This window comes from Leptodactylus fuscus, chromosome 9 (genome assembly GCF_031893055.1).
Source record: "Leptodactylus fuscus isolate aLepFus1 chromosome 9, aLepFus1.hap2, whole genome shotgun sequence".
NCBI classification, from domain to species: Eukaryota; Metazoa; Chordata; class Amphibia; order Anura; family Leptodactylidae; genus Leptodactylus; species Leptodactylus fuscus.
In genome coordinates, this window is record NC_134273.1 from 10,484,610 (window position 1) to 10,497,269 (window position 12,660).

The 12,660-nt window shown below is 42.5% G+C and overlaps 1 protein-coding gene across 1 annotated transcript in view; it reads right to left on the bottom strand.

Annotated features, from left to right (window-relative positions):
* NEGR1 (neuronal growth regulator 1) overlaps positions 1-12,660 on the bottom strand; it is a 378,159-nt gene that overhangs the window by 216,535 nt on the left and 148,964 nt on the right. Inside the window, exon 2 of the mRNA XM_075287254.1 lies at positions 6,054-6,286. Within this exon, the coding sequence (XP_075143355.1) occupies positions 6,054-6,286 (233 nt within the window). The remainder of the gene's footprint in view (positions 1-6,053; positions 6,287-12,660) is intronic.

The window sequence follows — 12,660 nt, forward strand, 5'->3', positions numbered from 1 at the left end:
ATACTTTTGCACAAGACTGGAAGAGAAGGAGCGGACCCCATGGTGGAGTTGAGGAACACTAGACTGAACAATACTGATACTTTATACTAATCGTAATGCTGATGTCTTCCAAGATAAGAGTAAGAGCTTTGGTCGCCCAACAGGTATCAGGAACGAGGGGCAAGCAAGGTCGGCACATGGATGGTGTTTTAGGGACCTGCCACCAAAAACACCACACACGTTAGATGTTGACTAGTCTTAGTGGCCAACGTGCTAGAAGAAGCGAACATGCTTATTATATGGCTCTTCCTAAGAGGAAGCCCAATTCTAGGTGATTCCATCAAGTTACTATTGGGTGGTGTGCAATGGCGTAACTAGGAATGGCTGAGCCCCAAGGCGAACATTTCACATGGGCCCGCGATCCCCACTGACCGCGACGGACCCGACCCATAGTGGACCCTGCACACAGTGTTATGCCCCATAGTGGCCCCTGAGAACAGTATCATGCCCCATAGTGGCCCCTGCACACAGTTTATGTCCCATAGTGGCCCCTGCACACAGTTTATGTTCCATAGTGGCCCCTGCACACAGTGTTATGCCTCATAGTGGCCCCTGCACAGTATTATGCCGCATAGTGGCCCCTGCACACAGTATTATCCCCCATATTGGCCCCTGCACACAGTATTATCCCCATAGTGACCCCTGCACACAGTATTATCCCACATAGTGGCCCCTGCACACAGTATTATGCCCCATAGTGGCCCCTGCACACAGTATTATCCCCCATAGTGGCCCCTGCACACAGTATTATCCCCCATAGTGGCACCTGAGAACAGTATTATGCCCCATAGTGGCCCCTGCACACAGTATTATGCCCCATAGTGGCCCCTGCACACAGTATTATCCCCCATAGTGGCCCCTGCACACAGTATTATGCCCCATAGTGGCACCTGAGAACAGTATTATCCCCCATAGTGGCCCCTGCACACAGTATTATCCCCCATAGTGGCACCTGAGAACAGTATTATGCCCCATAGTGGCCCCTGCACACAGTATTATCCCCCATAGTGGCCCCTGCACACAGTATTATCCCCCATAGTGGCCCCTGCACACAGTATTATGCCCCATAGTGGCCCCTGCACACAGTATTATGCCCCATAGTGGCCCCTGCACACAGTATTATCCCCCATAGTGGCCCCTGCACACAGTATTATCCCCCATAGTGGCCCCTGCACACAGTATTATGCCCCATAGTGGCCCCTGTACACAGTATTATGCCCCATAGTGGCCCCTGCACACAGTATTATGCCCCATATTGGCCCCCTGAGAACAGTATTATGCCCCATAGTGGCCCCTGCACACAGTATTATGCCCCATAGTGGCCCCTGCACACAGTATTATGCCCCATAGTGTCCCCTGCACACAGTATTACACCCAATAGTGGCCCCTGCACACAGTATTATCCCCCATAGTGGCCCCTGCACACAGTATTATGCCCCATAGTGTCCCCTGCACACAGTATTATCCCCCATAGTGGCCCCTGCACACAGTATTATGTCCCATAGTGGCCCCTGCACACAGTATTATGCCCCATAGTGTCCCCTGCACACAGTATTATGTCCCATAGTGGCCCCTGCGCACTGTGTTATGCCTCATAGTGACCCCTGCACAGTATTATGCCCCATAGTGGCCCTTATGCACAGTTTTATTCCCCATTGTGGACACCCATGAACAACTTTTACACTTTGGAGTCTTCTCAGACCCCAAAGTATAATGATTAGATACCCATGGGAGGATACAAACATAAAAAACAATGCTACTTACCACTGCCTGGCTCAGCGCACTACCCAATGATGTCGGCTGTCATGATGGTCCAGATGTCATGTGAGCCGAGCTTGCGTTGCAACGCATAATGACGCAGGCTCGGCCCACCTAACGTCACCAAATAGGCCCAAAGTAGGGTTGAATGATCGGGATTGGAAAAGATCGGATTCCGATAAGCGATCAAGTAAATTTCACAATCGAGATCGGAATTCCGATCCCAATCTTTTCCGGCAGGATCGAGGTCAGAGGTTATCTCAAGATCGGCTCAACCCTATTCATGTATATATCATGAATAGGGTTCAGAGATCGGGATCGGAAAAGATCGGATCCTGATTGCCGATGGAGCAAATATCACGGCTGGAAAATGATTGGAAATCGGATTTTAAAATCGATCCTGAAATCTCAAGATTGGCTCAACCCTTGCCCAAACCCTTCTGGAGCCCAGGTAACTCCAGCAGGTAATACCCCCTAATGTCCCGGGCCCTGTGACAGCTGCTACCCCGTTAGTTACGGCCCTGGTGATGTGAACACAAGCAGGACTGCCCGATAACAGAACTGTAATATACAAGATGGCGATCTGATCCAATGGTTATGAAGATGGGGGTGCAGTGGGTAACAACCCTTCCATCCAAAGTGCCAAAAACTAGCACACTAGTCAGAAGACCATTCTCATTTTTGCTATGGGGTGGAAAGTCGAGTGAAAACTCCCAAGGATCTGTCACAATCCCCATAATTGGTTTGCCAAGTTTTTGACGGAGAAGATATAATTAAGAGCTGGTGATATTTTTTCTTCTGTGTCGGGAGGAGACGCTCATTAAATATCAATAATGATCCTAATAATCCTATGTGACTGCTGATAGCAAGTGATATGCAAAATATAATTTGTATCCAGTCGTAAAGTCGTCAAATACCAATAATATCCCACAGTTCAAACGCCGGTGAGTTTCTAATCATTCCCCTTTAAGCCGATTCCTATAGGAATTCATCATCAAAGCTCCTAAAAGTTTGTGTTTTTTCCTCTTAAATTAACTGCTGCCTAGAATTAAATACTGTGTGTAATGGCGTACGGCACGCTGGGACACAGCGGGGCTCGGAGATACAACACAACCTACTGGAAGATGGCAGTGCTAAACAGTAACCGGCATCCGGGATGGATCGCGTTTTGATTTCACCATCTCATTAAAAAGTCGCCACCGTTACGTAACTTGTAGAACTACTGAAAACTTCTAGGAGTTGGGAATCATCCCCTCAAGTTATTGCAGCTAATGGTGACATCAATCATTAAGTGTCTGTGCTGGGCGAGGGCGGGGGGTGTATCGATGGAGAAGGAAAAATAAGAGACATGAAAAGAAGTCTTCAGTATATCAGATCGTGTACGATGTTCTGTATCTAAGGGAGCGCCACTTTACCATGACCGAGATATCAGCTGCACACCATTACACCGCACTACTGGGGAAACTGCTAGTAATAACCTAATGTCTGATGGAACCACGTGGTGCGGTATATAGAGGATTTGTGTGATGTAGTATATAGAGGATCTGTGTGGTGTAGTATATAGAGGACCTGTCCTGTGTGGTGTAGTATATAGAGGACCTGTCCTGTGTGGTGTAGTATATAGAGGACCTGTCCTGTGTGGTGTAGTATATAGAGCATCTGTGTGGTGTAGTATATAGAGGATCTGTGTGATGTAGTATATAGAGGATCTGTGTGGTGTAGTATATAGAGGACCTGTCCTGTATGGTGTAGTATATAGAGGACCTGTCCTGTGTGGTGTAGTATATAGAGGATCTGTGTGGTGTAGTATATAGAGCATCTGTGTGGTGTAGTATATAGAGGATCTGTGTGGTGTAGTATATAGAGGATCTGTGTGGTGTAGTATATAGAGGATCTGTCCTGTGCGGTGTAGTATATAGAGGACCTGTCCTGTGCGGTGTAGTATATAGAGGACCTGTACTGTGTGGTGTAGTATATAGAGGACCTGTCCTGTGTGGTGTAGTATATAGAGGACCTGTCCTGTGTGGTGTAGTATATAGAGGATCTGTCCTGTGTGGTGTAGTATATAGAGGATCTGTCCTGTGTGGTGTAGTATATAGAGGACCTGTCCTGTGTGGTGTAGTATATAGAGGATATGTCCTGTGTGGTGTAGTATATAGAGGACCTGTCCTGTGTGGTGTAGTATATAGAGGATCTGTTCTGTGTGGTGTAGTATATAGAGGATCTGTCCTGTGTGGTGTAGTATATAGAGGATCTGTCCTGTGTGGTGTAGTATATAGAGGATCTGTCCTGTGTGGTGTAGCATATAGAGGACCTGTCCTGTGTGGTGTAGTATATAGAGGATCTGTCCTGTGTGGTGTAGTATATAGAGGACCTGTCCTGTGCGGTGTAGTATATAGAGGACCTGTCCTGTGTGGTGTAGTATATAGAGGACCTGTCCTGTATGGTGTAGTATATAGAGGACCTGTCCTGTATGGTGTAGTATATAGAGGATCTGTCCTGTGTGGTGTAGTATATAGAGGACCTGTCCTGTGCGGTGTAGTATATAGAGGACCTGTACTGTGTGGTGTAGTATATAGAGGACCTGTCCTGTGCGGTGTAGTATATAGAGGATCTGTCCTGTGTGGTGTAGTATATAGAGGATCTGTCCTGTGTGGTGTAGTATATAGAGGATCTGTCCTGTGTGGTGTAGTATATAGAGGACCTGTCCTGTGTGGTGTAGTATATAGAGGATCTGTCCTGTGTGGTGTAGTATATAGAGGACCTGTCCTGTGTGGTGTAGTATATAGAGGACCTGTCCTGTGTGGTGTAGTATATAGAGGATCTGTCCTGTGTGGTGTAGTATATAGAGGACCTGTCCTGTGTGGTGTAGTATATAGAGGACCTGTCATGTATGGTGTAGTATATAGAGGACCTGTCCTGTGTGGTGTAGTATATAGAGGACCTGTCCTGTGTGGTGTAGTATAGAGGACCTGTCCTGTGTGGTGTAGTATATAGAGGACCTGTCCTGTGTGGTGTAGTATATAGAGGATCTGTCCTGTGTGGTGTAGTATATAGAGGACCTGTCCTTTGCGGTGTAGTATATAGAGGATCTGTCCTGTGTGGTGTAGTATATAGAGGACCTGTCCTGTGTGGTGTAGTATATAGAGGATCTATCCTGTGTGGTGTAGTGTATAGAGGATCTGTGTGGTGTAGTATATAGAGGATCTGTCCTGTGTGGCGTGGTATATAGAGGATCTGTCCTGTGTGGTGTAGTATATAGAGGACCTGTCCTGTGTGGTGTAGTATATAGAAGACCTGTCCTGTGTGGTGTAGTATATAGAGGACCTGTCCTGTGTGGTGTAGTATATAGAGGACCTGTCCTGTGTGGCGTGGTATATAGAGGATCTGTCCTGTGTGGTGTAGTATATAGAGGATCTGTCCTGTGTGGTGTAGTATATAGAGGACCTGTCCTGTGTGGTGTAGTATATAGAGGACCTGTCCTGTGTGGTGTAGTATATAGAGGACCTGTCCTGTGCGGTGTAGTATATAGAGGACCTGTCCTGTGTGGTGTAGTATATAGAGGACCTGTCCTGTGTGGTGTAGTATATAGAGGACCTGTCCTGTGTGGTGTAGTATATAGAGGACCTGTCCTGTGTGGCGTGGTATATAGAGGATCTGTCCTGTGTGGTGTAGTATATAGAGGACCTGTCCTGTGTGGTGTAGTATATAGAGGACCTCTCCTGTGTGGTGTAGTATAGAGGACCTGTCCTGTGTGGTGTAGTATATAGAGGACCTGTCCTGTGTGGTGTAGTATATAGAGGACCTGTCCTGTGTGGTGTAGTATATAGAGGGTCTGTCCTGTGTGGTGTAGTATATAGAGGACCTGTCCTGTGTGGTGTAGTATATAGAGGATCTGTCCTGTGTGGTGTAGTATATAGAGGACCTGTCCTGTGTGGTGTAGTATATAGAGGACCTGTCCTGTGTGGTGTAGTATATAGAGGATCTGTCCTGTGTGGTGTAGTATATAGAGGACCTGTCCTGTGTGGTGTAGTATATAGAGGACCTGTCCTGTGTGGTGCAGACTCTGTTAAGAGACGTTTGGACAGGAGGAATGGTGATACTCTGCTGCTCAGTAGTCATACATTTGTATATATTCCACCTGCTTTTAGGTGAGTTTTGTAAAATGTTATTGTTGCAGTAAATTTGAGACTTGCAGTTTTGTACGTAGTTGTGTATTTCACAGGACAGAGACGTTCACTTTATCTAGTACTTACCCTGCACAGTGAGATGGACTTGCATTGTCCTAGGACTGTGTTCAGTCTGTACTGAGCAGGTATACGGCCCATCGTCAAATATGTCCACCTTTTGTATCCGCAGGCTGTACTCCTTTTTGTTTGCCGTTGCTATTGACACTCGGGGGTCCACTGACCACTTGTCATTCCCCGCAAAAATAATACTGGAGCGATTCAACCAGGCTCCCTTAGAGGCACCATCTTCCAAGAAGCACCTGGAGAGGAGACAAGACACAAAAATATACTCAATACATGGCGCAGTGTCCTGAGAAGACTCTACAGTGTCCAGTGTTACAGCGAGATGTGCAATGAGAAGGTCTGAGAAACCGCTAAGAGATAAAGCTCACAAGTCTTTAAAGGAGTTTATTAAAAAAAAAATATGAGAAATATGAGAAATTTGAGAAAGTTTCCAAAACTTTGAATAGCAGAACAGCGAACACCAACCTGAAGAAGAGCAAATAACTACAGGAGCAGGAATGTTACACAGCACCCAGGAGAAGTCATTGTAGTGTGACATTACTGTGTTATTATCCCTGTATACTGTGACATCACTGTGTGTATTATCCTGTACTGTGACATCACTGTGTGTATTATCTCTGTACTGTGACATCACTGTGTGTATTATCCTGTACTGTGACATCACTGTGTTATTATCCCTGTACTGTGACATCACTGTGTGTATTATCTCTGTACTGTGACATCACTGTGTGTATTATCCCTGTACTGTGACATCACTGTGTGTATTATCCTGTACTGTGACATCAATGTGTGTATTATCTCTGTACTGTGACATCACTGTGTGTATTATCCTGTACTGTGACATCACTGTGTGTATTATCCTGTACTGTGACATCACTGTGTGTATTATCTCTGTACTGTGACATCACTGTGTGTATTATCCTGTACTGTGACATCACTGTGTGTATTATCCTGTACTGTGACATCACTGTGTGTATTATCCTGTACTGTGACATCACTGTGTGTATTATCTCTGTACTGTGACATCACAGTGTGTATTATCCCTGTACTGTGACATCACTGTGTGTATTATCCCTGTACTGTGACATCACTGTGTGTATTATCTCTGTACTGTGACATCACTGTGTGTATTATCCTGTACTGTGACATCACTGTCTGTATTATCCCTGTACTGTGACATCACTGTGTGTATTATCCCTGTACTGTGACATCACTGTGTGTATTATCTCTGTACTGTGACATCACTGTGTGTATTATCCTGTACTGTGACATCACTGTGTGTATTATCCTGTACTGTGACATCACTGTCTGTATTATCCCTGTACTGTGACATCACTGTGTGTATTATCCCTGTACTGTGACATCACTGTGTGTATTATCTCTGTACTGTGACATCACTGTGTGTATTATCTCTGTACTGTGACATCACTGTGTGTATTATCTCTGTACTGTGACATCACTGTGTGTATTATCCCTGTACTGTGACATCACTGTGTGTATTATCCTGTACTGTGACATCACTGTGTGTATTATCCCTGTATACTGTGACATCACTGTGTGTATTATCTCTGTACTGTGACATCACTGTGTGTATTATCCTGTACTGTGACATCACTGTGTGTATTATCCCTGTACTGTGACATCACTGTGTGTATTATCCTGTACTGTGACATCACTGTGTGTATTATCCTGTACTGTGACATCACTGTGTGTATTATCCCTGTACTGTGACATCACTGTGTGTATTATCTCTGTACTGTGACATCACTGTGTGTATTATCCCGTACTGTGACATCACTGTGTGTATTATCTCTGTACTGTGACATCACTGTGTGTATTATCCCTGTACTGTGACATCACTGTGTGTATTATCCCTGTACTGTGACATCACTGTGTGTATTATCCTGTATTGTGACATCACTGTGTGTATTATCCTGTACTGTGACATCACTGTGTGTATTATCCTGTATTGTGACATCACTGTGTGTATTATCTCTGTACTGTGACATTACTGTGTGTATTATTCCTGTACTGTGACATCACTGTGTGTATTATCTCTGTATTGTGACATCACTGTGTGTATTATCCTGTACTGTGACATCATTGTGTGTATTATCTCTGTACTGTGACATCACTGTGTGTATTATCCCTGTACTGTGACATCACTGTGTGTATTATCCTGTACTGTGACATCACTGTGTGTATTATCCTGTACTGTGACATCACTGTGTGTATTATCCTGTACTGTGACATCACTGTGTATTATCCTGTACTGTGACATCACTGTGTGTATTATCCAGTACTGTGACATCACTGTGTGTATTATACTGTACTGTGACATCACTGTGTGTATTATCCTGTACTGTGACATCACTGTGTGTATTATCTCTGTACTGTGACATCACTGTGTGTATTATCCCTGTACTGTGACATCACTGTGTGTATTATCCTGTACTGTGACATCACTGTGTGTATTATACTGTACTGTGACATCACTGTGTGTATTATCCTGTACTGTGACATCACTGTGTGTATTATCTCTGTACTGTGACATCACTGTGTGTATTATCCCTGTACTGTGACATCACTGTGTGTATTATCCTGTACTGTGACATCACTGTGTGTATTATCTCTGTACTGTGACATCAATGTGTGTATTATCCCTGTACTGTGACATCACTGTGTGTATTATCCTGTACTGTGACATCACTGTGTGTATTATCCCTGTACTGTGATATCACTGTGTGTATTATCCCTGTACTGTGACATCACTGTGTGTATTATCCTGTATTGTGACATCACTGTGTGTATTATCTCTGTACTGTGACATCACTGTGTGTATTATCCCTGTACTGTGACATCACTGTGTGTATTATCCTGTATTGTGACATCACTGTGTGTATTATCTCTGTACTGTGACATTACTGTGTGTATTATCTCTGTACTGTGACATCACTGTGTGTATTATCCCTGTACTGTGACATCACTGTGTGTATTATCTCTGTACTGTGATATCACTGTGTGTATTATCCCTGTACTGTGACATCACTGTGTGTATTATCCCTGTACTGTGACATCACTGTGTGTATTATCCTGTATTGTGACATCACTGTGTGTATTATCCTGTACTGTGACATCACTGTGTGTATTATCCTGTATTGTGACATCACTGTGTGTATTATCTCTGTACTGTGACATCACTGTGTGTATTATCCTGTACTGTGACATCACTGTGTGTATTATCCTGTACTGTGACATCACTGTGTGTATTATCTCTGTACTGTGACATCACTGTGTGTATTATCCCTGTACTGTGACATCACTGTGTGTATTATCTCTGTACTGTGACATCAATGTGTGTATTATCCCTGTACTGTGACATCACTGTGTGTATTATCCTGTACTGTGACATCACTGTGTGTATTATCCCTGTACTGTGACATCACTGTGTGTATTATCCCTGTACTGTGACATCACTGTGTGTATTATCTCTGTACTGTGACATCAATGTGTGTATTATCCCTGTACTGTGACATCACTGTGTGTATTATCCTGTACTGTGACATCATTGTGTGTATTATCTCTGTACTGTGACATCACTGTGTGTATTATCCCTGTACTGTGACATCACTGTGTGTATTATCCTGTACTGTGACATCACTGTGTGTATTATCCTGTACTGTGACATCACTGTGTGTATTATCCTGTACTGTGACATCACTGTGTATTATCCTGTACTGTGACATCACTGTGTGTATTATCCAGTACTGTGACATCACTGTGTGTATTATACTGTACTGTGACATCACTGTGTGTATTATCCTGTACTGTGACATCACTGTGTGTATTATCCTGTACTGTGACATCACTGTGTGTATTATCCCTGTACTGTGACATCACTGTGTGTATTATCCTGTACTGTGACATCACTGTGTGTATTATCCTGTACTGTGACATCACTGTGTGTATTATCCCTGTACTGTGACATCACTGTGTGTATTATCTCTGTACTGTGACATCACTGTGTGTATTATCCCTGTACTGTGACATCACTGTGTGTATTATCCTGTACTGTGACATCACTGTGTGTATTATCCTTTACTTTGACATCACTGTGTGTATTATCCTGTACTGTGACATCACTGTGTGTATTATCCTGTACTGTGACATCACTGTGTGTATTATCCCTGTACTGTGACATCACTGTGTGTATTATCCTGTACTGTGACATCACTGTGTGTATTATCCTGTACTGTGACATCACTGTGTGTATTATCTCTGTACTGTGACATCACTGTGTGTATTATCCCTGTACTGTGACATCACTGTGTGTATTATCTCTGTACTGTGACATCAATGTGTGTATTATCCCTGTACTGTGACATCACTGTGTGTATTATCCTGTACTGTGACATCACTGTGTGTATTATCCCTGTACTGTGACATCACTGTGTGTATTATCCCTGTACTGTGACATCACTGTGTGTATTATCCCGTACTGTGACATCACTGTGTGTATTATCCTGTACTGTGACATCACTGTGTGTATTATCCTGTACTGTGACATCACTGTGTGTATTATCCTGTACTGTGACATCACTGTGTGTATTATCCTGTACTGTGACATCACTGTGTGTATTATCTCTGTACTGTGACATCACTGTGTGTATTATCTCTGTACTGTGACATCACTGTGTGTATTATCTCTGTACTGTGACATCACTGTGTGTATTATCCCTGTACTGTGACATCACTGTGTGTATTATCCTGTACTGTGACATCACTGTGTGTATTATCCTGTACTGTGACATCACTGTGTGTATTATCCCTGTACTGTGACATCACTGTGTGTATTATCCTGTACTGTGACATCACTGTGTGTATTATCCCTGTACTGTGACATCACACATCTTGTATTACTTTGCGGTACACTCTAAGCTCCCATTGTACATAACATGGGGCCGGTGATATAACACAATCCGCTCGGTATCAGCCAAATGAGTGAAAACCACTGAAGATTCAACGACTTTAGACAAACTGGAGCAAATTGAGAGAAAATCACTCTCCACATTGAATTATTCATGTCTATTCATCGCTCCTGAAATGAATGATCATTCACAAATAAGGAGTCTTTAATTTACAATACGCAGCGTGAAGCCCCCGAAAATCTATCAATTGTTCTCATTTTCCTACAATCAAAGCACGGCGGATACAATGTAGCGGAGTAAACAATGGTGTGTACAGGGCTATAAGAGTGAGAATTCTCTGCACAGACTATGAGAGTCATGAATGTGGCCCCAGGGGGTGGAAACGGAGTTTAAAGGGGATTTCCAGGTGTGAAAGTGGCCATTTCAAAATGGCTGAAAATAGTAAAACCTGGGCATATAGTCATAGACTTACTTCTTAAAGGTAATGTGTCACCAGTTTTTTGTGTATTAAAACCAGATAGTCAACACTATCACTTTTTTTTGTAATCTGTCTTTATTTTCTGACTGTATGGAGGCGGCCGATACAAGGAAAACCCTACAGAATTGGTAAGTATTAGCTTATTATTAGGCTTAGTGGTCAGAGGAAAAATTGTACCTAATTGCATCTAATATATTTGTCTTAACATAGATAGTGACATGGAATTTTTTTGCATGGGATTATCAAAAATATGTTTAATATAGAAATGTGGTTTAAAAAATTAAATTCTCTTTTGGTGACATGTTTCCTTTAAATTGTGCACCCTGCCCAGCATGACCCCCATCATAGAAGTCAATAGAGGCGAAGTAGAAACCTAATAACTTTGCTGGGAGTAACCAGAGGAATAAATATAAGGAGAGGAACAGATGTGTCTACCCTTATCTGAGCTGAAATTTGGTCAAGGCCTTCAAATTCTCACAAAAGAATATTTAATACAATATTGTGACATGTCAAGAAAGCCCTTAAGAGGCTGCAGTGCACAGCACAACCACCGGGTGGCCACACATAAACACATATAGAATAGACATCTCATGACAAAACCACGTTGTGCTGAAAAGCTGGTCATCTCATGGCACACAAATCCAGAAGAAGACCCATTCTCTTAAACAAAATTTTCAAACTAAATACATTTTTTAAAGAATTTTTGATGATAATTTTTTAAAAAATAGTTAAAATATATAAAAATTCCAAGTCGATAACATACATAATTGTAATAACATTGTAATCCTGTTATCTGTGTAGTATATGAAGGGACTGGTGCAGAGAAAACTCCTTCAGAATTGAAAACTGTCAGTCTATTGTTAGGCTTAGTGGCTATGGAGGAAATTGGAGGGTTTAATAATTTAGATTTAAAAAAAAATACACATATATATATATATATATATATATATATGTGTGTGTATATATATATATATATACATATGTGTGTATATATATATATATATATATATATATATATATATATATATATATATGTGTGTATTTTTTATTTAAATCTAAATTACTAAATCCTCCAATTTCCGCCATAGCCACTAAGCCTAACAATAGACTGACAGTTTTCAATTCTGAAGGAGTTTTCTCTGCACCAGTCCCTTCATATACTACACAGATAACAGTATTACATTAGAAGATAACACCTCTATAA